Genomic DNA, 27,965 nt, shown 5'->3' with positions numbered 1-27,965 from the left:
TAATGGCTAGCTATGATCCACAGATCAATTAGATCCTAGCTGAAAGGCCTTCTTTAATTTAGAAATTTATCTTATTGTTCTTTTGAATTAAATTTAATGCACAAAATTGCATAATGCATTTGATGCAGTAGTTTGAAAATTTTACGCTGTGTGTTTACATGTGTACAGTGTTCTTTAGTACTCTAGTATTTACACAACAAATGTATTGATAACTGAGTGTGTAAATGAAATATGTTCAAATCAGGCATTTTTGGACTAAGTTTAAAATTTATATTGAGTCTTGGAGAAGCAGAAGTCAGATCAACAGCCTATTTAGGAAAGCACATTTTACTACAGTATTGACATCTTTGAGAAGTGTTTATACATAGGGCAAAATCATTATAATTCACTGAATTACTGTACCAGTCAGGTTGTTTTTTTCCAGAAATTATTCCCCATGTACTTTTCTTTTTACTACTGCTTAACACAAACTGTACCCTTGTGGATTCAGAAGAAAAGTGGAAGGATTAACTAATACAAAAGAAGGCTTTAGTTGCCAACACCAGTCTTCTTATCTCCCCGCAGCTCTTGCTGTGAAATAATCATTTCAGAGTCTCTGGTTTTTGAGAGTTACACTTGTGTGTATTATTTGAACATCATTTATGAGGCTTTCAATTTAATTTATTTTTAAAGTCTACAGCTTCAGAAAAGAAGTTCTACAAAGACATCATAAGATGTCCTTATATGGAGGTAGTTCAGTTATATTTTGACCTCAATGGAAGCCCACATTTGTATGTTTTCTGGTAAACATGGAGCATACAGTATCCATTGTTAAAATGTTAACCATGTAGTAATTTTACCATACAGAGTATTGTCATACAGTACATTAAACTTCTACTCAATGTAGTTAGGAGTCTAGCTGCTAGGTCTAATACTTGAAAGGTCTTACTATCTTGACTGTAGCATTTAAGTGTTTCTATAGAAAAGGTGTAGCTTCCTAAATATCCTCCCCTTGCACAAAATACAAAACCTCATCACTGATGCCATTTATTTAAGCCCTTCATCTACAGCTAAAGACATTGGTTTGATCTATTATTTGAATGAGCTTAACATTATACAGTATTTTGGTGTTCCATTGCTTGGAAATAAATCAATGATTAAGCTGGCTTTGTCCTACAGTATATATTCTTTTCATGACACATAGGATATCTCTGCAGTTACTGCTTGGAAAGTAGATTGAAACACTGTACACAAATGTATAATGGAAGGAACTCAATTAATGTCAAGAATAATTGTGTTGATCAGTATCTACATTATCAAGAAAGTTCTGCGGCAAATCCTTTCAGTTTGAGAAGCAGTTGATAGGACTGAGTCTTTTGTCTATGAAACAAATACCAGAAAGAAAGACAGAACTGTGAGTTATTCTTCAGTTCAGACTTTCTAAAATTCTTATTCCATTAGCAGGAATGGCCTGTTAGTGGAGGGACTTGGAACCTGGGTACACAAACATACCCTGAAATCATCATCACGGGGTAAGTGTCTTATCAGCAGTGCCACTGTATCATTGATCCCGCCCATTATCAATTAAATCGTTCAGAAAACAGTTGCAGCAGAATTCTGTAATTCTGTAATGTGATGGTTTAGGATGCTTCTGGACAGAACAACCCAGTTTTATACTGGTTATATTTTTACCAGCCTTTTTCAAAGCAGCCGTTTATGTTGGGATATCTGCCACAGGCCCCTTGTACTTTCATATGGACCTACACAGCAATGTTTTCAATGTTTAAGTGGGGAACTCAGCTTTTCTGTTGGATCATTATGATCATTGCAACTATTAAGAGTGTTGAATCGCAACCTATTTTCCTATAGAGTAAAAAACGGCAATATTCTTGAAACTGAAGATCAGAGACTTAAGCATTTATTTTTCTTATTATTATGATTTGTTTCTTTGGAACGCATCTTAATGAATATTCACACTTTGACTGTTTTTACTTTACAATCTCTTCTATCAGGCTCCTTATTCAAAGGTGGGTGCTGGCTGTTAGAAACTCACCTGCACAAAATAAGGGGTTGTATTTGTAATTGGCATGACAATCTTTGTAAGATTGTTTCTGCTGGAGGTGAAAGAAATAATGAAAATGAGGCCGTTTTGTACACAAAATTGCTTGGTCTTTATAAGATATCTGAAGTTTTTGTGATAAATATCATGTTTATCTTTTCCCATCTCAGCTCAGACTCTTTTGCTTTTATATATTTATATGTTTTAAACTTGTTTGTTACTTTTTAGTAATTTTATCAATGAATGCATAAAAAGATTAATTTAATCACATTGATAGCAAGCAGTTCATTACTCATACCAGGCAAGGTCTTTGTTTATGCATAACCTAATATCACAACTATTTTTACAGATTCTTAGTCATCTGATTTTGGTGGTTTTGGTTCTATTGAAATACCGAACAGAGAGAATCTGGTGATTTTGTGAAACAACATAACTCAACTTTTTTGTTTTGCCAAGGATCAGTGCTGCTCAAATAAATGATAGACCAGTTTCATCACTATTTAAATTATTATAAACATTATGTATTATGTAGGAATTCAGAGGAATTCAGTGATACTCAAATTCAGCTATTCGTTGTGCTGATTGAAGAAATGCTTTTAAAGGATTTAAGGCAGTGGAACATTTCCCCTAAAGGTTGATAAAAACATGTTTGCTTACAGTAAAAAGACCTTGACTGCAACCTGTAGAAAACTCAAGAGGCACATCAATGTGAAAAAGATTCTTGTTATTCAGAAACTGACACACTCATTGAGTCCAGAAATCCCAAAGTTGAATTTGTCTACATTTACACATTAAGACTTTTGAGGTCTGGAGCTTTGCAATTTCTAGCTAAAAGGCACTTTCCTAAAAAAAAAAAATGTTCTTTGCTATTGCAATACCCATATAAAGAGATAATAAATAGATCAACACTAAATCCTTTGGAATCTTAGAATTATACATTTTTGTTTAGGTTGTTCATGAATTCTTGCACAATGTTCGTCAGTTTCATCTAGCACAAGCAAGCAATATCAGAAACTGCAACATCTTTCCTATTTGTAAGATTTCAAGATTCTTCTGAAAGACATACAATATTTTCAAATGAATACCTAGCGGAGCTTGCACGGCCTTGGAGCTTCAATTTGAGAGAATTCAAGTGACCTGTAATATCACAGAGCTACCTGTAACAAAAGAAGAGCCTGATCCATAAGGAATTCAGAGGCCTCGTCGTTCTTCTGTTACGAAATTCTATTATTTCTTTGTGAAGAGTACATAAGCACTTGGACATATGCCCACTTCTTAAACAAAGAACATTGTTGTGTCGCAGCAGGTCAGTGTACTCACTTGAAGAACTTGTAAACGTTTTTTAGAAAAGACAATGCTGTAAGAAGTGTGTGTAGGTCATGCTACAATATCCGTTTTTCTATGTTCCCAGACAATTCAGGATACAGGACAGTCCATTTAATTATGCTGAGTGGTGTCTTAAAATTAAAGAATTTGTCATTCTTGTGAAGCAAATGTGAAGAAAATCCCTCCTCTTTCATTTTTATTGAAGGGCATTCATCTGTGACAAACAAATATACCTTCTGCAGATATAAACCCTTTTAACTCTATGGTTACTTATATACTGTAAATGAGTTTTACAGTCAGCTTGCAGGCCAAACTAGAAGCGTCGTTTGGCCACATTAGACCTGTCTGTTGATTCACGGTTCACTTTCTAAATGAGAACTGCAATTATAACTGGCAGACACACATTAATATTTTGAAAATTTATTTTCTGAAAAAAAGAAAAAAAAACAGATCACTCCTAATTGGAAATTGTTAGATTTTTTTTCTGAATTAGCTTTGTGTACTGTAGCTAACTGGTATAGTTTCACCATCATAGAAACATTTCACAGTACATATTTAATTTATTGAACAATACCATTTATTTAAAAAGTTAATTTTCCTAGGGTTATTTAATTTGGTGCTTTATTTATTTATGTTTCCACTTGGTATTATTTAATTCTTTGAAAATTTGTGTATTTACCGTATGTAACCAAAAGTTTGTGAAAATTGGTATTTTAAATGGATTTTTTATCTTGTGGTCATATGTAATGAGAAATCCCACTTCAATTCCATAGAGAACAGCTGGTAACAGGGTGTGCACATGAATCCAGGTTGTGGGATTTTGTTTTATATTCATTCTTGAAAGGAAGTGAAGGTGAGGGAAAATGCATGACACATATAAAACAAACTGAGCTTGAAGTAGGACTGATTGGTTCTGGTCCTGTGGTGCTGAGAACAGTGTGACCCTCATACCAGAGTGGGCAAAATGAATCAACTGAACGCAGTTGAAAGATAATCACCATGGCAGCCTTTAAACAGGGATAGCATCCCCAAATCTCTTCTGGGCCAGTGCTTGTCTTCTTAAGAGCTGCTTAAAATTCCTTTTCAATGCTTCTGCTTCCAGATTTAAATGAAAAAAATATGTAAAACATCTTTGGAATGAACAAAATGAACTTGGGTTAGCATAGCTATTCAGATATTTATTTAAGATATAATTCAAGTACTGTAGAACTACCCAAAAATATATAATGTTTTAAATATAAATATATACAGTATAAAGCAACTTAATTATCAGGTAATTTTATGATTTGCCATAATACCTTGAAGCTTTTTGTCAAATTAAGTACCTTACCAAAGACATTATTTTTTTATATGAATCATTTAGTCATTTGCTTACATTTTTCCTCTGTAGGATTTTGTTGTAAATTCTACAGTAACTGTGAGGGTTGGGCTTAACCACTTAAATATGATGGTGTACTTTGGCAAGAAGACAATACATTCCTCTTTTAAAAGAATCAGTTACCTAAAATTATTTAACTACTTTAGCATTTAAGGCCCAATTTCATATTAAAGTTTAGCTTTTTCCCTCATGTACAGTACTGTACATTATTCCTTACAGTGTTCAGGACCCCAGAATATGTACTGTGTATGGTTTCTTTGATGACCGCAGTCCCCTAGTGAATGGTAGATGCTTCAATAAAATGGTGTTTGTCTTCTATTCAATATGAGCCTTAAGAAATTACAATTCTAATCCCCTTTTATGGTGAGACTTACTTGATATGAACGAATGTGCTTCACAGCCAGTTTCAAACTGAAGGTTGCTGACCCTTCCTCCTCTCCTCCAACCTTAAAGCTTATTTATTTGGCATTCATCTTAAAAATACTTGTCACTGACATTGTCTTTTTTTCTTTGTAAAGGCATGCAGACGGCTCAGTCAAGTTCTGGGATGCATCTGCCAGTAAGTTCTTTTGGTTCACTATTTTTTTCAAAATGTTTACACTTTCCACTATCTTCCCTTGCTATTTTGAAATAAAATCACATTTCATAATTGCACCGGAATGTGTCAGAATCATTTATACGGGGAAGTGAATCGCTAAATAATTATTGTGCTCTGTATCTTCAACCACAACCACAAGATTCTTAAAGCCAAAGACTTCATGCTGAAATTATTTTTGAAGGAATACATTTTGTAACCCAATGTAATACACATATCGCAAAATGTTTCGGTGGTCACCCAAATGCTAATTCATAAAGAAAGCATAGTAAAAGCATAGTAGAGTTTGTCATTTTGTAGGGAGGAACACTGGGAACTCACAAACAACTGTGAGTGAATCCCAGCAGATGAAGAATAGAGTGGCAGCTGTCACACTTACAGTAGGTGACAGGCCTCACACTGTGATTACACCATACAGTTCACTGAAATACAATATTGGTGTGGAGAGTTTTGTATACATATGTAAATAGCTCTCTGTGTACGAAAATGCCACATAACAGGAATCTGTACAATAAACAAGTAATAGGTTTATTCCATGCTGAAAAAAAGAAGAAAGAAAACACAACATTTTGGCCATGGGGCCTTCATCAGGTGTGTACACAATCAGGTATGTACACAATCTGTACAATAACCTCAATAAAGCTTTGATTCTTTGTGGACTTTGCATTTCTCCTCTGTTTGCCTGGACTTCTTCCCAAAGGCATGTGGCTAGTGGATTGGCAATGCCAAGTTGCCCCTTCCATGAGGAGGATTGAGAATTGCAATGGTTCTGCTACAATGTCAAAGCTGTGGTAGTTTGGGATTCTGTGAAGAAGAACAGCATATTTCAAAATCGTAGTATTTGCCAAAATGATGATTTTTTTTTACTTTAAAAATGAGTATGGAAAAAAATTAATAATGCCAATAATCTGTATATTGCATTATTTTCCGAGCAGATCCCCCTATCCTAGGTTGCATGTAATACACGAAATTGACATTAAGTATAAGTAGAAGGAACAACTGAGTAGATACACAAGGGTAAGAGAAAGGGCACCTATGTTTTATTAAAAAGTTGTTTTGTCCTGTCCTAGAGCCAAGAGCCTGGTAAAGAAACACATGTACTGCTTTCCCATTGCAGTCACCCTTCAGATGCTGTACAAGCTGAAGACCTCGAAGGTATTTGAGAAGCAGAAGACCACCGAGGGGAAGCAGGCCGCAGAGATTGTGGAGGAGGACCCCTCTGCTATTCAAATGATTAGCTGGTGCCCGGAGAGCAGGATCTTCTGTGTGGCTGGCATCTCTGCCCATGTTATCGTCTACAGGTTCAGCAAACATGAGACCACTACTGAAATAGTGGTGAGTTTAACTTGCTTTATTTTTTTTTCTGCTTAAAAGGAATTACAGCAGAATAATTATTCTAGCATAGGATCAAGTTCCATCTTTTGTTATTCTGCTGCAACAGGTAAGAAATGATCACCATTACATAGTTTATTATGTAGTAACTTAATCTTTTACATTGTTTAACATTACATGTTTTTCACAGCAGAGTCCAAATACCCTAAAACCCCCCATCCCCCCACTATGCATGGTTTAACTTTAAAGAAACTAGTCTGAAAGAAGCAGATTCAGTCACTTTAAACTTGTTGTTTTGTAAATGATACTGTAATAATTTCCATTACATGCATATTCATAGTGGCCCCCATCTTTATGTCTGTAGTCTTGTTTATGGGTATTACAGTACGTGCATTTATCAGGATATGCCTTACATGAGTATTTTGTAGTTGTTACATAAGATCCTTCTTATCTTCAGTCACTCGGCGAACAACAAGCAAAGCTCCATCTTATTGTTCATTTTCATGGAACTTTGGTAATTTTACATCTTAAGTTTCTTAATTGTACTTACAGGGCATTTGAAAAATAATGTGGCGAGCAAGGTGTTAAGCAGAAAAAAAAGGTGTTTCAATGTTTGCCATGTAACAATGTGAATGCTTCCTCTTTGGCAGTCACTGGAAGTGCGTCTGCAATATGAAGTGGAGGATTTAATTTCTCCAGAAGCAGAGACCAACACTAATTTCCCAGAACAGAGCTCCCAGTCTCCTTGTATTAAAACCCAGCCTCTTCCAGGAAGCCCCGGGACAGTTACTCCAGAGGGAATAAAGGATAACATTCCATGTTTGAAGTAAGAATCTCCTGTTGTGTATTTTTACTGAAAGTGTTTGCTCTCAGTTCTTTTTTATCCATCTGTTCATTTATCCATCCATTTTCTGACTGCTTTATCCAAAATAGGGTTATGGTGAAGCCAGAGCATACAGTATCCCAGCTAATGACAGGTTCAATGCAGGATCCACCCTGGACATTATACCAATCCATCTTTAGGCCACACAGACACAGACAAAGACACGCACACACTAACACCAGGGTTGAGTTTCCCATTTTAATCCATTTGTATCAATAAACAGCATACTGGATATAACTGAACATTCTTGTTTACTTTCAAACCACCACCCTTGTAATCGCATAAATAGAAATAAATTTACATGTGTTTCCAAGCATCCAAGTTCTCCAACCGCAATGGAAAAAATAACTATCTTCTATTAACATGGTGTTATACTTTGATATTTGTTTAACCTTTCCTGCAAAATAGTCTACTGATCTCCTTTTCCTTTACAGTTTTCTTGATTTATTCAAACAGGTACCGTACTCAGCCCTGGGTTAAGAGTACAAGTTAATGTTATTGTGGCTTGTAGGTGTTTATTACAGTAGGTAAAGTTGATACCACTTTAAGAGATCAGATAACCTCTAAGCCAAGATCAGCTGTGGACTAGCTGATGTTGCTTTGCATTTTTTTTTTAATTTGTAATTCAGATTTTACATAGTATTCATGGTAGAACACACCACAGAGTTTTGTCATCACAGATAGCCCTTCACCTATCATCTGTCAAGCACCATATTTTCAGAGGTCCTGATAAGGCTGTGTGATGAGTAGGTCACCTTGTTGTTATGCTGTATTTTGCTTATTTTGTACATGTTTATTTTTAAACTGACAGGGTGAAGACGCGACCAGTGAGGATGCCTCCTGGTTACCAAGCTGAGCTGGTGATACAACTCGTGTGGGTGGATGGAGAACCTCCTCAACAAATAACAAGTCTAGATATCAATTCAGCCTATGGGTTGTAAGTAATGCTCTCAAAGGCAGTGAATAAAAATGCATGCATGAGAATTTACTAAGTATATTTAGGACTTTGTTTTAAAATGATCTTGTTAACATGGATTTTCTTTAAATAATGAGTTCTAAAACTATTTTAAGAAAGGCAACCAATTAGAGGAGGTGATTTGGCCCATCTTGAAATTTGAAAATTAATTGATCCTAGCTAATTGATCCTAGGATCTCATGCAGCTTTTTCTTCAAAGAAGCATGGATTTGTTAACATTGTTCTTAGTCCTTGTTTTTAAATACAGTGAGTTCAAAAATTGTATTGAGGCTCTGTTTTTTATATTTACAATTACAGTATGATTGTAAAAGGGTCAATATCACAGAACACTTATACTGTATGTTATATTTTCCTATTACACACAAAATGTCATTGAAAAACACTTTTGATGTAAAACCTTTCTCTTAAATTGCTCAACGAAGTCCATTAAGAGTAACTGTCACATCTGAGATCTTATTTTAAATTCTGTTTTATACTTGTTAAATGGAGTTTAACTGTAGGTTTGGGAGAAGGGCACTCCCAAACCTCACTCATTCCCCATCACCGAAGAATGAGTATCAGGTTTCTGAAACACATCTGAATATTCTTCTCTTCACATGCCTCCCTCCACCCCATCAAAACCCTTACAGCAGCTTGTAGACAGACTCATCCCAGCAAGTGGGATTGTTTCTGACGGCTTCTTCCCGAGGTCAGGCTGTTAATCCCTGAGCCAAGTGGAATTAACCACTAACTCAGTCTGATTCAGTTACTTCTTTATTTAATCTTGAGGATATTTAAACTACTGAAATACTAATAGAACACCTGCAGTAGATTAAGGCTCTTTTGAAAATGTGAGCCGTCTCCTGAATAGCCATCGCCTTTCTTTGCCAGTTGTAGTATGGGATTTCCAGGGAGTGGGGCACACTTGGCCTGTCTTGAATTCAGCAGGGGAATTCTCAGCCAACCACAGCTGTGGCCGGTCAGACAACAGTAAAGTCTCTGATGTTATCAATTAGAACGGTGGCAGTACTCAGCCTGGCATGTCAGACCTGCTGTTTGTGTTACAGGCTTGCAGTAGAGAAGGTGGCAGATGGCTTCAATACACATTTTTCAATGTATGCTCCCCTCTTTTCTGGACTGGTTGGATGGATTGTATCAGAATGTAGAGCAAAGCTAAATAATAATCCCCGTATCCAAATTGGTGGCATAAAAATGGGCATTATAATATAAATTGGCGTAATAGATTTTGATAATTGAAATTCAAGTGGTAAGATACAAGCTTTTAGCAGGTCTTCTTCAGAAGCTGCCAAACTAAGCTTTTGAGAGCTCATTGGGTATTTGGGGGAATTCTTGTATATTTCTTAAATGTCTCCTTCTAAGTGCCAGCTGTTGCTTTAAAAAGGTGTTCAGGTGCTAGAATGTGACACGAGTTCCTGACAATCTAGACTTTTGCATACCGATCCAATAAAGTCCTATGAAGTTATTTGCTTTGTTTTCATTTTTCTGGGCTTTACTGTATGTTACCTGTGATTTACTGTATTGTTGTTGCATAACATTTTGCAATGGTGAAAGCTTTGGCATTTTAGCAATGACTGTGTGTTAAAGGCTCATGTTCTCTCTATGTGTCCTGGATGTGCGTGCTTTGGCTTTGTTGATGCAGGGTGGCTTTTGGAAATTGCAATGGCCTTGCAGTGGTTGATTTCATTCAGAAGACAGTTCTTCTCAGCATGGGGACCCTTGACCTTTATGGCTCCAGTGACCCATACCAGCGGCTGACCCGCTCCCCACGAAAGAGCAAGCAGTTCGCAGCAGGTACGAAGGAGATGTGCAGAAGCATGCTGGCTGCCTGCTCACCACAGTCTGAGGTGGCATCCCTGCATGTATTCTGTTTTTCCCTTGCTTGAGCACATTGCCCTTTTCAGCTAGTTTCCTTTTACTAATCTGCGACTCCTCCGTCTGCACGCATACGTTCAAGCTCCACATAAATTATTGCTCTTTTGCAAGGATAAGTGCATGATTTTAACACGAACTAAAGACACATAATTGATGCCAATGATGGCTGCACATTGCTATAAAAAGAATAAACTAAGGGTTTATAAAATACAACAGGATTAAGAGGTATTTTGAGGACATTTAAGTGCTCTCTCAGTAGCAAGAAAATACAGGTTGAAATCTCAATGATGTGTAAAATTGCTTATCTTTGTATGAAATAAGCCACAACAGTATAAATGGTTTGTTAGCAATTTTACAAAGAACTGAGGATGAACCAACATTGCTGCATTTTGCGGGAAGGACAAATTATTTATTATTATTAAAGTTTAACAAATCTTTGAAGTCTAGACATTGAGATTAAATAATAGATATGATCATTCAGGTTGCTATTTTTCTATTGTAGTGAAAACTAATGCATAAACCAGTCATTTAAAGTATATTTTCCTTTGTGTAATGGTATTATTAGTATCTTGTTATTCATTATTAGTTTTAATAATGTATTGTACCAAAACTCGTGGATAGAAGGCACAGATTTTTAAGCATTCATTAAGACTGCATTACTACAAAAGTTTATAATACACACTATGTACTATGTGTACTTAACAATATATTCTGATTGAAGTATTATTAAGTACATTTACAGTATAAAATAAACATTTTAATGTTATATTATTTGAAATGTTACTTTATGGATTACTTAATGTTAGTCTCCAAAGTTTATTTTGTTAAACCTTCAGATCAAACTCATACGAAAAATGGTAATTTGTTTGTGCTGTCACATTTTTTCACGATTCATGACTTTCAGACCCAAGCCTCAGGTAAAACTGTAGGTAACATTGCATAATGACTGAGAATTAGTGTTACGATGAATACCACTAGAATATTTTCTACATAACTTGTAAATTTATTTTAAATATTTTAATTCATAGAACTATTGTTTTTTACTTCTGTTATTTCCATAATCCACTCCCTGGATTAAAAGTTTTTTTTTCTTCTGAAATGTTTTAGTTTTGACTTCTAGTCCAGTGGTGAGAAGAACTTAAATCATACCTCATGAATATTTATTTAGGGGTTAAATTGACATTATCATGGATAAATACTGTAGCTGAAAAGAATGTTGAAATGCCATATGACATTTGTACAGTCCATTATTCTTGTGGTATTCTAAGGGAAAGGAATAATTTGTGTTACAGCAGTACATAACCAGAGAAGAAAAATAAACTTCAGCAGTTTTTTTACTTTACATTCTATTAATATATTATATTATTATATATAATTTTATGTCTGATTACACCTTGAACTTAAATTTAGCACATATGAAAATATAAAAGATACATTATTTAAATGATTTAGTCAATTGCAAATTGATTGCGTAGTGCATTATTACATGGTTGTGCTGTCTCTGGTTTTTCTGAACTCCTACTGTGATATTTTCTTTGTACCAGAGGCACTGTACAGTAAATTCTTTTATAAAGTTTTTCTTTTCTATTTGGTTGTGTCTAGACAGCAGCAAATGTGAAACATTGGAATATGCACTAAGTATCAAAAGCAAAACCAAAACGCATAGATTTCCCTGAGGCTAAAAAAGGGGGCAGGTTTGGGGTCACCTTCCTTTCACTTCTGGCTTGTTTTTCTCTCTTCCCTCTCCATTCTGATGGTGCTGATGTTCTGGCATGCCTGACAGACCACCCTTGCATGCGCGGCCTGTCTAACTTTTATTCAGATTCAAAGAAACGGATCCGTACATCTTACCAAAGTAAGTCTGCCTTCAAAACAGGGGTGTGGCGGGGGGGGGGTGGTGTAGCTGCTCGGTCTATTTGTCATTTTATTGATAGTTTGCTTCTTTCATAAGCATTTACCAACTAATTTTCAATTTGCGTATTTTGTCCATTTTCAGTAAAAATAAATTGACTTCAAACTATCATACTTGTCAACTTTAATCCCATAATAAACACAAATATTGCGTAAATGGTACATCCCATGCTCCTCACTTCTGTTTCTCAAGTTCATGCGGTGTCTGTTTTAATCCAGACAGAAGACTGCAGGAAAAACTTTTTTTATAGAAATGCTGACTTAGACATGGCAGTTTTTATAGGATTAGTGGATCAACTTGGATTGTCCACTGGCCCCAGATCAGTTACTTTTTATACAGGTTGAGCCTTAAATATTGCCCCTAAACTGAAATAAATGTTCATGTAAAAAGTAGAATTACATCATTGTTCTATTCTCTTGGCCAACCAAATGTTCTACTCATCAGATTGCTGAAGAATTTATCATAAATACAGATGCCAAGGAAAGAGGAAGTTGTGAATTGTAAGAGGGCAAAACCAGGTTTAAATATAACTGCAAAATAAGATCAAAATAATAAAACATATAGTACAAAACCAAATTATCATCCGTAACACTAGTTTGGATGGATACTAATAAATGCACTGCAGAGACAAAGTATACAGTATTAGAGGTTGTTTAGTGTAACTTCCCTAACTGAAGCCTGACCCTAAGAATAAGGCTCATCAAGTGCCCCCTTGCTTTTGCAAGGAGTGAACCAGGGAGCTGCTGCAGTGGTGTCAGTAGGGTGACAAGAAGAGTGCGGGACACAGGCACAATGGGAAGCTCTAAAGATAAGATAAAGATAAGACAGAACTTTAGGAAGACACCTAAAGATACACTGTGCAAAAAGATACAATTACTGTATCCAACCCATTTTTGCAGATCTTAATTTTTAATTACTTTTCTGAATGTTTGAATATTTGTCTATTTGTTGGCTGTGTGTTACAATGTATAAATAAAAGTAAACTAAATTCTGATTTAGTTTTTCTTGACTTTAGGCTATTTGGCCACATTAAAAGGGTGTGTAGACATTCTATAAGCACTAAATATAAAGGTAGAAGAGCAGAAGGAAAGCAAAATTATGATCTGACCTTTTTCCACAAATTTCTGTTTAATTTAGACATAATGTGAAAAACGGTCTTATCTCAAAGTATCTGATCTGGAACCACATGTGCCAGCTCGATTTCTGAAAGCTTGTTTCTGAAAGTGTGAATTTAAGGGCAGTCTGTGTGACCTTATGTCTCCACATTACCTACTGTACTGTACATGTTCCTTGTCCCTATCACCCATGCTCCTGGTCCTTCACTTCAGCAATATACAAGTTTTTCTGGTTGATGAGAGGTTCAGGTTTTATATAATTGCCCAATTTTTCTTCCAGAATTATTTTTGGAATGAAATATAAAACATGGAGCTATTAACATTGGGAATGCACTGCCATTTCTGAAAAGAAACAGATTATGAGTGACTAATTCTTACATAAATATTATGGTTAAAACACCTCCACTAAAGCACAGCAGTGTTAAAGAAGACTTCGGCAGTAATCATCTATATGCATAATACCTGACTCAACTGTGATTCCTGGAGCAGTCCCTCCCACACTCAATACAGCCTTACAAACAACAAAAGTAGCTGTATCTCAGCGGTGAAATGCCAACCATTAAGCCCCTGTTGGGCGTATTATTTTTGCTATGCTTATGTGAGATGGATTTAGATTGTCATGTCATGTCATTTGCCAAATCGCTTTATACCATACGGTGTCGCAGGAAGCCAGAAACTACCCTGCAAGCAATGAGCGCAAGGCAGGGTACACCCTGGACAGGGCACCAGTCCATCGCAGGGCAAGGATTTAGATTATTATCTAGACTCTAAATTCATGCAAAACAATGATGAAAATTAAAGTATGTCCAGATACTACAGTATCTGTTTAGATAGGTTTGTAATGCAATTTTTGTGGAATGTGTCAACAAAAGCCTGGCAGGCTATTGAAAAGGTCATATGGTCATCTAAAAAGAGAAAACACTAATTTCTCACAAGTTACTCACAGTCTTCAGCTCAATCTCGAATGCTTTAGGAAGATGCCATCCAGTCTGTCTCTTTACCCAAATTGTAGCATGTTCATCCCAACCAGGGTGACTGAGTAACAGCGGAACAATGAAGTTGGCTTACTCACAAGGGAAAGTCAAGCACAGAACATGGTACAGCACTGCGCCTAGAGAGAGACCCATTTAGAAAATTCAGATTCGCTGCTCTATAGAATGTGGAAAAATTGGATATGAAAACAAACGAGATGTGTAATGACAACTCTTTGGCTTTGTTGGCCATACGTCCTTTAAATAAGTTGTTTGCTGTTGAAATTGTCTGTTTGGAATAAATTAATGTATTTTTGTTAAGCCGCAAGATACACATAGCTGTATCAGCCTTCTTGAAGGTATTTTTTTCTTCTTGGCTTGCTGCATGTTTGCATCCCAAAAATGTGGACCACCTTGTGGGTAGGGGGGAGACTGTGATGAAATCATTGTTTCACATAGGCCACGTAAACTGGGGCAAAAGCAGAGGTGCTACACAGAGTATACAATTTCAGCAGTTTGGTTTAATTGGCACACCAAGAGCAAAAGATTTTAGTTTAAGAAAATCTTATTACCTGTCCATTCAGTCCTTCTGTGTATACTATCAAAAATCTGACTTTATGTCTCTGCGGGGGTTAGCTGTGAGACCCTGGATTCTCACTTGTGTGTGTGCCTGAGCCACACAGCAGAGAAAATCAACAACCAACCAAAAAACAACAGCCTCAGTTTACAGTAGGAAAAAAATGTGCTAGAATGAGAAGCCATTAACCTTGTGAGAGGAGGACTGGCAGAAATGACTGAGATGTATTGCTTTTGTATTATGCTGCAGGTCTAACAGAGCTGTCAGACAACCCTGTAGCCCCAGAGCTGGAGCGCTGCAAGTCCCCCACCTCAGGTAATGGAAATCTGGCCATGCAAGGCAGTCTGTACAGTTCTGAATCGTGTCATTTGTCACTGTGATATCACTGACCAGTACATTCTAATGCTAAACATTTCAAGAGGCATACTGCATTATTGGTCCAGAGAGGGTACGCTTTCATTGCTGCTTGATAAAGAAACCAGTTCTGGCGAGCTATGAACATGCAAAATATTCAGTCCTATAAACAAATACTTGCCAATCACAGATTTCAAGAGCAAAAGTACAGCGGATTGCAATGAAAATGAGTGTTGTATGTGTATAATTGGCCTTTGTGTAGCTAAACGTATAAAGAGAATTAATTACTGGTAATTATTTATTAATTACTTTTATTTTTTATTTTTTTTGCAGTTCTGTGAATTAGAATATAAAAATGGTTCCTTTGTTAAAGGCTTTATTTAGGGCAACTCGCCCTTGAAGTTTAAATGTGATGAAAATTTTAGTTATTTTCAATTTCAAAAATAGATTCCAGTCTATTGTTTTCAAAATAGCTTTTAAGCGGTGAAATTGTAACAGGAGGGTAGCTGCATCAGTGTGGGCTGCCAAGAAACGAGCAGAGGTTAGTATCATTCTGAAAAGCAGAAGAAAGACCATGTCTACATCAGTATACAGATTCTGCAAAATTCTAGAGTTGATACAGTAGTCCCAAAATTGTCAGCAAAACTCTCAAGTTGTTTAGTTTCTATCATTACAGAATTTCTGGTAGTATAATATAGTACTGTATACAGTATATATGTATATGTGAGTTTAATGTCTGAAAAATGTCAGGCAAACTAATGTTTTTTTTCAATTGTTGTTATAATGACAATAATTATATCTGTTGAAAAATTCTGTGAACACGTTTTTCAACTCCAAAGTTATAAGAACATAATTTCAAAGATATCAAACAAACATTAAAAAGATAGATGGGTCAAATAGCTTGCTCTCTTTTACAATCTTTATCACCAGTTTCTGTTCGTATGAAACTGCATTGGGTTTGTATAATTTTGGAAGCTTATCGCTTGGTCTTTCTGAAAATTAGATATGGGTCAGGTGATATATTTTTTTTCTCTAACAGCAGTATATGCATTTCTAGTGCCAGAAGTTTGATGGTTTGAAAAAGAGCAATACACCATTATCAGTCATGTTATGGAATCTGAAACAAAGGCTCCTTTCAAAATTTGGTTGAATGAAAACCCCAAATCTATTAACCTCCAGCAACAAAGTGGGCTAGATCAGATTACCTTCTCCCCTTTTCCTACGTTGTCTCAATAGTAGCAATGCAAGTAAGTTCTGTGTAAAATAAACTGCACTTCTAGATGATGACATAAATGACCCTTATTGGACTATTCTCTTGAATAGGGGAGCTCTGTCTACTTCTGGCTTTCCTGGGCACAGTGGTGCTTTTAGTTAAGTTGAGTCCTTTATGATTTTAAATGATCAAACACAGAACAAATGAGTAAAATGGCAGAAAATAACTTTCTTGTGCTTTTATAAATTGACCCTAAAAGCAAGAGCAGTTAAACAGCCATGCGAATGTATTTCAGAAAGGGAAAACACAAAGAGGCATTTACAGCTGTAAAGGTCAGCAAAGGGATTTCATAGTCAATGACACAGATACTGTACATACAACCACTAGAGAGTGAACATGATCGGGGTGAGAATTCTTGTCAATGCAAGTATAAAAGCTGCAGTGTTTAAATTACATATAAATTACATATAGCTTCCTTAATATAGGAACAAGTAATAGGTTTATTCCATGCTGAAAAGAGAAGAAAGAAAACACAACGTTTCGGCCATGGAGCTGAAACGTTGACCTGAAGAAGGATCCACGGCCGAAACGTTGTGTTTTCTTTCTTCTCTTTTCAGCATGGAACCAACCTATTACGTTGTGTTTTATTTTGTGTTTAATTTTGCAGCCTACGCATGCTGACGCAGCTACCCACCTGAAGTACTTCCTTGTATATGTGTAGATCTGGCATCATTTAAAATTCTGTAATGTTCAGGACCCCATCTGTCCACATCAAATTCTATTGTAGGATTAGAAAATGAATACAAATAAAGTAAATTGGTTGTTAATGATATACAGGTTTACAATATCCCAGGACAACCACAGTACAAAGGCAATATGAGCTAGACAGTGTACAGTCCATAGTTTCCTAATGCTCTGAAGTATTTAATTGTTTACTTATGGATGTGCATCTGTCGATTTCAGTAATTATTAAAAAAACATAAGGCTAGCTCTTTAATGACCAGCATCCTATCTAGGGTATATTCTGCCTTGTATTGAACTAAGTAATTATCTAAAAATGGATGGATGTATAGATTGTTAGTGAAGGAAATTTAAAATATGCAAAGAAATACAAAATCCCATCACAACTTTAATAGTTCTACAAGTCATTTATCAGATTATACAGTATGATTTTTAAAAGGCTTTGCCAACCATCCTTTTAAGAAGTGTTTTACAATTGTGATCGTTCGTATCTAGGACTGATATGTCTACCAGTACAAAGAGTGGAATTAAAAAAAGGCAGAAAATTAAAGCACTAATGTTGACTTAACTCCGCAACATAAAAAATTACATTTGTACAACTTATTTTGCAGCTTTTATCAGGTTTATAATGGATAAGCTCTGAATTTGAAGAGGAAGAGTCTCAGAGAAGAGTTAATCTGCTAATTAGCTAATTAGCCTAGTACAGACATGAGCAAGTGACATTGTCTGCTCTGAGCAGAATTTCTGAATATTGTTGTGTAAGGAGATGAGAAAGTTGAAAACTGTGATCACTTATCAGCGAGAGTAGATCCTTTAAAAGGGTACGCATACTGGTTTGAGCTACTGAATTTCTAGTTACTAAGATTTGAGATCAAAGCTTTTCTTAGTTTGTGAATTAGCACACATGTAAATTATGGTAAATGGACTGACAAAAAAACAAAAGAATACAGTTCATTATTCATTAATTTACCTAAAGTATCAAATTATTGTTTGATTTTCTAAATGTTTAGCTAAAATACTGTGCCTGGCTGTGTTAAACATACTGTATATTCACCTTGTGTTCTCAGAAATACCAATACTACAAAGAAAATTGCATTTTATAGCATCTCCTAACCAATTCATAGTGATAAACTTTGTAACAAATCTGCATGAAATGATTTATTGTTTTAAAGTTTTTTTTGTTCTTGCTTACTAGGCAATGGTTTTATATTTAAAAGCTGATTTCTTTTAAATGTATTTAATATCCAGTTCATATCAAGTGGAAAAAAACACTAAAGTTGGAAGGGGTCGCAAACAATTGATTAATCATTGATTAATTGTGTAGGAAAATGTTTATATTTTTTAATATCATAATGTTAAATTAATGTTCATTCTGTATCATTAACATTACTAACTTTAGCAGAAGAGCTACGTAGGAGAAAAGCTATTAAAAGTATAAACAGAGGAATATTCTCAGGCATTGGGAAGAGCAATGAGTAGACTTCTATAATATCCATGATATTGCTGATGCAGGCTGTAGAGCAACAGCAGAATTAAATCTGAAATAGACTGATAAATTCTGCTTTAATCTGGTCAAGTATGTGGACTAAGCCATGAAACATTTTGAAGTATTACCCTCATCTTCTGCGCTTAATAATATTTTTATAGAGTGTGCAAGACTTACTGCAAGCCTCCTCAAGGAACTGTTGACAACAGCTGTTCTTCATTAGTCCCAATCAACAATTTATAATCCTTGTCCCAAAAGAACAGCTAAATAGTGTTGTTGACAGCATCATTTATTTCAGTATCCTACTATTCTTATCTCCATTCAAAACATGTCTACTGTAAGTTTTTCCTTGTTAATTACACAGTATTCATTTTGTTTGCAAAAGTTTTAAAAACTTCCAGAGTTTTAACATTTTGTTGCTTTGAACCTGGCAGTTATGATAGTTTTAAAGTAGTAAATAATATTTGATGCATACCGAAACATATGCCATGTATTCAAAGAAAAAAAAAGTAAATAGATAAGTAAAGAAAAACAGAAACATATTAATTACATACGTATCAAACCCTCTGCTGTGGAAAATCTAAATTGATTTAGGTGCAGGAATTTTCAAATCAAGTCTGGGATAAAGTAACTGAAAAGCACAGATTGAGAAGAGCAAAAAATATTGAAGTCCTGAATATCCCTATAGCAAAGTTTGCTTAATATTTGAAAAATGGAAGATGCAACATATCACCTAGATCAGGCTGTTCCTCCAAACTGAGCTGCTGGGCAAGGAGGAAACTGGCAGGGGATACTTCTTTGAGGCCAACAACAACTTTGAAACAACTACAAGTTCAATGGCTGAGATGGTAGAAAAAATCCATGGGTCAGCAATATCCCTGTCATTTCAGATTCTCTATTGCAGAGTGGAAAACCAATCTCAAATCTCACATGTGTTTTGCAACAGCACATTCATAATTTGAACTTTTTGGCTCAAAAACCAAAAAGCACATCACCCAGTCAACATCATGCCTACTGTCAAGCATGGTCATACTAGGGGGATGCTTCTCCTCTGCAGGGACAATAAAGCTTATTTGGATTGAAGAGAAATTGGGTGGAGCAAAGAACAGGCATATCTCCTGAAGACTTAATACTGGGGTGCAAATTGTCCTTTCAGCAGTACAATAATCCACAGCTACACTGTAGTGGTTTAAGAATAAGAAAGTAAAAGTATTTGAGGGGTTCTGTCAAGGGTCTCACTTTAATCCTTTCAAGATGATAATCTGTACAAAAAGTTGTAAATGGCTATCCAAAAGCAATCCCAAGAAACTGGAGAGAGCTTAAGCAAATCTGCAAAAGCAAATGGACAAATATTGTACCTGGCTGGTGTGCACAGCTTGTAAAGACTTACTCTAAAAGAATATAAAAGATGTAATTGCTTCCAAATATTGAATTCACGTGTCCAAATACTCAAGATCAATTTTCAGATTTTCTCTTTAGTCTTTGTTGACATTTACTCTAACTTATTCTAACATTAGAAATACTCAGTTTAATTTTATTCAGATTTTGAATTCAATATTTTAAAAATTTTCCAAAACTGTATAAGTATTAACATATAATTTCACAAAATGGAACATTATATGAATGGTCTGAATTTGTTTGAAAGTCACTGTAGGCCGATATTACTCCACCTTCAAGTATTGTCTCATTCTCTTCATTGACCAATTTGAAGCAAATACAGGTGTATTATACTGTATTATTTTGTTACAAAATCAAAAGCAAATGATAAACTTTTTCTCATGGAAACATGCATAAGTGCCCTTAACATTGTTATTGGCCATTTATAACACTATATAACTTGTTTAAATTATATTTCAGAAAATACAAGCAAACCCAGCAAGTAACGTTTTCATTAAATGGAGATTTAAGAATTTGGCAAAACCTTACGTGTGGGCCTAAGTGTTGCTGCATTGGCAAAGATGTCAGCAGAGCAAAAAGGGAAAAGGAAAGTCTACATTCCTGTATTTATAGCCTAGAGACCAGGTGACTGGCTGGAGTTTGGGATTGTTTCTCCTTAACTGTCTTTAGTAGCTTCACTGTAAGAGACAGAAGTACGGAATTCCCCAGGATATGGGACTCAATAGATGGAAAGCTGCCAGTGTGGAACAGATTTCTGCTTGGTTGAGGTAACTTCAGCAAAATGCTCAAGAGCTGCCCCTGTGGTGCGTGTCACGCGCACTCTTGCAGTGTCCTCATAAAGAACTGTTTGCACAGTAGATGTGAAACATTAAAATACAAGGATGGCAAAATGGGGTACACAGATTTCATCTTTATCTTACCTGATCATCTAGAAGGAGGATGGTAGGAGTGAGTCAACACCAAGGTGACAATTTCAAAAGAAATAGTTATTGTCTGTATTTTTTCACAAAGTAAATACTTCAAACTACCTGCTGGGACTCGTAAGCAAGCTTCCTGATAAACTAATATGAAACTTTTCAGAATTGCTGGGCTGCTTCTTGTTAGCTAAAAACTGATATAAAATGAATGATGTGTGCAAATGATTTCAAGAATACAACTCTAAGAATAAGTAACATCTGGCACTTACAATAGCACTGGAGTGTACTTGACTAGCGACATCCTGACACTCAGTAGCAGCATGTTATTCCAGCTCATTGAAGTCGTAGTGGGCAGCCTGTGGGCCAAGGGTCACCTGCATCTCTCATAATTTCTAGGTATGGTCTTGCCGGGATAGTAAAATAAGAATATACAGTACTCATTTTTTTCTGAAACTAGGTGTAAAAGCACCTTTAATACATGGAAGATGCTTATCTATATAAAAAAATCCTCTAGGATTTTGCGTTTCAAATCCCCTGCTTTGCTGGGGGGTGGGTGGGTATCCCTTGAGCCACTTTTCAGATCCACACTTGTGGATCCTGATTAAGTCCAGGCTACTCACCACTGCATGAACGCATTTCAGTATGTAAGTGTATTAAAGACTGTAGTATTGATTACGTATTCTTACACAGGTTCTCATTAACATCTCACATTGAAATGCGGTCAGAGCTTACAGTGTTAAACTCTCTGGCTTAAGCTCTACATACTGTATCCTGCTTGCTATACATCCTTATGTGAAATTCACTGTACAGTATGTGGCAAATCTAAAGGTAAAAAATAAGACTAAAATTGTGAATTCAGTCCATTGTGGGATGTGCAACTAATGTGTGCCTGCTTTTTATTCTGTTCATCACCTCAGCATGACTGAATAACGAGAATATTAATATGCATGCAGTGAAGCATCTAACAATTTAAGTGACATTTTCTTTACAGAATGTAAGAGTGCTCTTGCATACAATCTATTAAAAGGCCATTATCAATTTCATATTCTTTTTGGGCCTCTGTGTTAAAAAGCACAATGTGTGTCTGTGTGTGTGTGTCTGGGAGGAGGTGCATCATTAAGACAAAATCTAAGAAAATGTTACCACAAAAAAACAGATGATTTTTGTGTAAATGTGACTTTCCCAAAATGGTAATGTCTTCAAATAAATCATATCTAGTTTTGGGTGAGAATGGTTCGAGTGAGAGTCCCCACAAATACAGGAAGACAGGCAAGTATGTATGTTAGGAAGGTGGTACTGTATGTACAGTGCGTAGCAATGAAAAACAAAAGTAAACATATATTCCCTGAAAGTCTTTCTAGAAAATGCACTACTGACACACTGTGTGGTCTTTTGTAATGATAAACAAAAAGACACATCAAATGTTGTGAAAAATTGTGAAAAACTCATATTTGTGGTTATTTTACCATAGCTTTTTGTTCCTAAACTAGATGGTTTTAGCTTTAAACTGACAGCTCAGCCCTCCAGTTTTATCTCTTCCTAGTCTGACAAAAGTATGAGTTTTTCTAATTCAAGATTTGCACAAGACTAGCACTGCACTGCTTATGAATACAGTCCCAGATGTGTGATAAAGGCATCGTTTATTGCTTTACTTCCCATAGACTGAATAATTCCACTTTAATACATGGTTCTTAGGATTGTGTTTCCTGATATTTGGTGCTAAAATTATTCAAACTACAAACACTATTTTTCTGTGCTCTACGCATTTTGACAGTAGGTATTGTTTTAGTTTTTCCTTAAAACCATCTTTAGCTTGTCAAGTTCAAAGTCTTTTTGAAAATGAGAGCAAAGTGTATATTAAATTTTCAATGTCACATTGAAAAGTCTCTTACAGCATGTTATTCTTGATTTTCCAATGCTCCTAAAGTGAATATTTCTCACATTAAAACAAAAAATCTGTATTTAAATAGGATGACACATTTATTTCATACCATAAGCACATTTTGCATGGCACTGGCCTACTAAGTCCATGTCATCTAACAGAATCTAACAGGATTTACCCCTATCCCCTCCAGACAGGTTAAAGTAAATAGAGCACTCCAATTTCACAATAACATTATTGCTCCTGTTTGATTTAATCATTTGGTTAACTTTTCATTTTCATGTGTATAAATCGTAAAGCTTGAGAAAAAGTAAATAGCATACCTCTCACCCGTTGAAGTCTCTTTGGTGAACTGAATTGCCTACTTAATAGAAATGTGCAATGATCTCCATATTTGTCTGTATCCACTAATATCCTGAATCATGTCGGATGCCTAGAGGGATGCTGAAGAGATTTAGGCTTGTGAAGTAAAACAGGATGGTCAGGCCTTCGGGTTTTCTGATTTTTTATCAAACTTGCTTCCCTCTTTTTGCATTGCACTGTTGTAGTAACATACTGTATCATTTCAACCTATGGAAATGTTGTATAGGTCCTATAAACTGTATTTGTAGGCTGAGAGGTATGCCCCATTCTTTTTGCTTATTTTTTTCCCTTTTTGTCAAGGAAAATGTATTCTTCTTTAATTTTTATTTCAGTTCCTTATCCAACCACACTTCACAATGATCCCCGCACCTTACCTGACACCCCAGCAAATCTGAAAGCCAGTCACTACAGCCCAGTGTTTTACTTGCTGGACAATGGTAAGGAGTTGTCAGAGGGCTGCCAGTGCTGTAATATCATTGCCCAAAAGAGATCTCAGCTACTAATCATCTTGCATGCAAAAGTCAGGCATTGCTTCAACACATCTCTGCACTGTGGTGTTAATAGTTTTGTTCCCACCATTTCAATGTTGCAGTTGGGGTGCTGTTCTTTGCTTGTCGGCTCCTGTTCTTTTCATAGGAAGTCTCACTCTATTTTAATGTGCAAAAAGACAGCTTATTTTTAACTGAGTGCTTTTTTGTTTCATATATAAATAAGAATTATGTGAACTGATGTTTTGGATCCATTGATTATTTTACCTCGTATAAAATATCTGTGGTTTGGTCTCTCAAAACCAGGCTCTTTAATTCACAGTATTCCATGTTTTTATCCTTACAGGTTTATTCTTCGACATATTCTAATTTAAAGTCACTTTTCAAAAACTAAAAAGACTCAAACAAGTACTATGGCTATATTGAAGAGGGATTTTAAATGTACAGTAGCAATTCATGTCAAAGAGCCTGATTTTGGAAGAGTAGGTCATATTTTTTGCAAGTAAATCATGTTAATATTTGCATCAGTTCTGTGAATTATTCTTAGATCTTAGATATTCATCTAAAAATAACCATTGATAAACAGTTATCCATGCATTAAGAGATCAGAGCTATGTATGATTTTGCAAAAAATATACAGTATTCAGAGACTTCTAATTTGTTTTATACTTCATAGCTTAGTGACAAAAACATGACTTAGTGACCAAACAGCTGTTTCTGTCTGAAGTGCTCCTGCTCCTGTTTCACCCCTCCTGCAGACATAGTGCAGACATACAGTTCATATAAATTTCTTCCCAAACAATATCCCTGAGATATGCTTGAGTTTTAAGGTTTGTTTGACATGTTACCAGTTAGTAAGTATTTTTTTCTAAATAACAATTTATAAAAGATAACCATCATACTTCTGTAAATAATTATTTGACTACACATTTTCTACGGTACTTTATCTAGTCAGACACTATAGAAGTTGGGCCTATATTGAATGAAATCACATTACCTTGAGTAGCTTAAAGGAATGTTAACCACTTCGCAGATGTAGCTTGGGAGTGTTTAGAGGGATAAATCCCTGACACCAAACTGACATTTTATCAGATAGATTGAAATATTGCAAAAGCGTTTTCTACAGATCTGTCTTTCAACATCAGGAATCTCTGACAATTTGTTTTAAAGTACATATACATACTGACATGATTTATCCTGCACTAATATTGTCAATTAGACAAATGAGACAGGGTACTACACTACACTACTACTATTTGTACACTACAAATATTTAAATGTCATTGTAAAATAATATTTTACTCTAAAGCTAGATCTTAGCATGTTTAATATAAAACAAATAACTGGTCCTAAATGTTAATTTTAAAGATTGATATCTATTCATATTTAATAAATATAATACTCCTTTGTTTCTTTGAATCATACCCTTTTAGGGATTTCAGTAGGATATTTCAGTCTTCAAAGAGTTTCTTCTGGACTTTGTAGTGTTTGGGATTAATGTCACTATGTGCCCAAATTTATAAAAAGCCACGCCACTTGCTAATGAAATAGAGACATATCTTTTTCCAGAAAAGTACTTGTTTTCCTTTTATAAGAATCTTCGGTTATTTTGGGCTTTGTCACTCCCGGGTTCTGTATTGTACCACAACACATGCTCTGACCACAGCATCAGCCGCAGAATGATATATTCAGTACAAGGATATACAGTACAAGTGGATATTTCTTAAGTTTTAATTCAAAATTGTTTTGTTTTGCCATTTCATTTACAGTTTTTACTTATTGCATTTGCAGTACTGCAGGGTCTCGACAGTTGCAAGAGTTCGGAATCATTGCAAATTGACATGTAATCAAGTCCACATCTATACAGTACCTTTGCATAATCTATTACAGTGTATACCGTAGTTTTTCTGGTTAAAAAAAAGGTATCCCTTAAATAACATTGATAAACTAAAAGAAACAACAGTCATCACAAATGTACCATATAGTAATCAGTTAAAATGAATAACATTAATCCCACTTTCTTTCTCTGCTTCCACAGTTAGCATGCCCCACTGTAATGAACGGGCAATAAAACTACAGGCGCTCTGACAAGGTTGTCTTAAGCCTGTCTTTCCCCACACAGCCAACACAGAGTCAGGAGTGTTCATTACAATATAACAACAAGACCACACTGAGATGCGCATGCAGAGTAGTGGGTACTTGGGCATGGGGCAGGGAGATTTGTCTCATGGTTCTAATTGGTGGCACTGTTAATTTTAAAAATGTGGGTAAGAACCTTTAGCTCAGTTTCATTCTGCTCTTCTCTTCTTTCATCCCAGACTCTGTCAGCCAGACCTAATCTCAAATAGCAAATTCACAAATGTTGTAGTAAATTTGAAGATGTTGAGACTATACTATACTTCATAATGAAAACCTTGCACACAGTCCATATTAAACAACCACGAGTGGAAGCTGTTCATACTGTTATGTTTAGAAGGTGAGTGGTCTGCCTGTGTGGATAACAAAAACCTAAAATCAGAAATATGATGTCATGTACTGGATTTCTTATTAGGTACTTCCTTTTGACAGACTAGCTATGGTGTTCTGAAATGCTGCAATACTACAACGTATTGCATTTTCTGCTTCAGCTGAATAGAGCCACAGCAGACCAATGCATATAAATTATGCTTGAGGACAGATTGAAACGTCTGTCTTCTTCAAATAAAAAGAAGCCTGTTTATTTTTAAATAGTGGTACTTTGGTGTGCAATCCACATTTTGTTTGCCACCAGCTGTTATTTTCTATGGTGTTGTCTATGTTATTTTCTAAGGTATTAAGGGATGGCACTGTGTATGTAAAAGGGTTCAGTGGTACTAAGCGAGTCACAGAAGTAATGTCACCTCCCTTGAAACCTGGACATCGTACAATTCTCTCTCAGCAGAGGGCTCAGTCTCTGCTCGTTAGAGAGTGGAGCGATGTGGCTCTAAGCCTGTGAATGACCAAATGGGTTTCCTGCAAGTCCATTTCACATACTGTAATTAACACACAATACCACAAAACTAGAAGAGAAATTCCTGATATTGGTACAATGATGCTGCAGGTTCATCAGTCAAAATATTTTTTTTAATTGAAAAGGTTTAAGAAACGAACTATGATTAATAGTCCACTATGATTTAACTTCAAGTGAACCTCCAGGTCCAAGCTGCCCGGTTGTACAGTAGTACTTTCGTCAATAGCCTGGATGTTTACATACTGTACCTCCTGCCTTACTTATGCTTTCCCCTTTGTTGTTTTCTTTGAAGTTAACATCTGCATGTACTGTAAGTATCCCTTACCGTATAGACTGAGGAAATAAAGTGCGAGTCGAGAGTTAAATCAGTGTGGGAACTGCAGATGAAAAAGAATTAGAGATGAATTCCATACTAGAAGGAAAAGGCACAATGTTTAGGCTCTATAGCTTCTTCAGATGTACTGTACTGCATGTGACGGTACTTGTGCTTGGAAGGTTCCACATATTTCCACAACTCCTTGGTTACCTAACATTTGTACAAACCAAGCCAGAGCTTGCCTGCACTAAGAAAGCTATATCACATTGTTCTAGGAAAATTGTTATAGGCAAGAAGTGTCATCAGATAGCACCATAAAGAACATTGCACAAGTTTTGACGAAGATTCAAGAAATCTGTTTTTTCACAGCAAAACTAAATCTATTGTATTTGTGAAACTTTATATACTCTATCAATTCAGAATTTAAAAGTTTTCTTAAGATTTTGTGCTGTTATTTGGATCGTTTTTAATATACTTAAAGTATATATATAAATATATATTTATATATTTAATATACCTGCAATTTGAAGTACATACATTCATTGCCACCTGCAACAATTTCTTCAGTTTTGATATAAAGTCTAAAAGTAAACTTCTGGTTGCATAATAATTTTACTCAGCTTTGCCTAATGATTGGAATTTTGGTTATAGATGTGCTTATTAATGCCATACAGCATAGTGAAAATCTGTTTTTCTATAAAATATGAACCACATAAAGCTCATGAAATTAACTAGAATGACAGTAAGTGTTATTCTTTCTAATCAAAGCCATGTAGAAATTCAAATTCAGGAGCAAAAAGTCACTTCCTTTGTTTTGGCACATAATCAGTTTTGTGCAAGTCT

The 27,965-nt window shown here is 35.5% G+C and overlaps 1 protein-coding gene across 1 annotated transcript in view; it reads left to right on the top strand.

Annotated features, from left to right (window-relative positions):
- The window catches only part of stxbp5l (syntaxin binding protein 5L), a 261,129-nt gene that overhangs the window by 201,417 nt on the left and 31,747 nt on the right, over positions 1 to 27,965 (top strand). The window contains exons 13-21 of the mRNA XM_088914500.1: positions 1,444 to 1,511; positions 5,261 to 5,301; positions 6,455 to 6,672; positions 7,320 to 7,495; positions 8,364 to 8,489; positions 10,168 to 10,319; positions 12,184 to 12,255; positions 15,225 to 15,290; positions 23,662 to 23,766. Of these exons, the coding sequence (XP_088770626.1) occupies positions 1,444 to 1,511; positions 5,261 to 5,301; positions 6,455 to 6,672; positions 7,320 to 7,495; positions 8,364 to 8,489; positions 10,168 to 10,319; positions 12,184 to 12,255; positions 15,225 to 15,290; positions 23,662 to 23,766 (1,024 nt within the window). The remainder of the gene's footprint in view (positions 1 to 1,443; positions 1,512 to 5,260; positions 5,302 to 6,454; positions 6,673 to 7,319; positions 7,496 to 8,363; positions 8,490 to 10,167; positions 10,320 to 12,183; positions 12,256 to 15,224; positions 15,291 to 23,661; positions 23,767 to 27,965) is intronic.

Source organism: Atractosteus spatula, chromosome 4 (assembly GCF_055471065.1).
Source record: "Atractosteus spatula isolate fAtrSpa1 chromosome 4, fAtrSpa1.hap1, whole genome shotgun sequence".
Taxonomy (NCBI): Eukaryota; Metazoa; Chordata; class Actinopteri; order Semionotiformes; family Lepisosteidae; genus Atractosteus; species Atractosteus spatula.
This window is presented reverse-complemented; position numbering and strand designations above follow the sequence as displayed.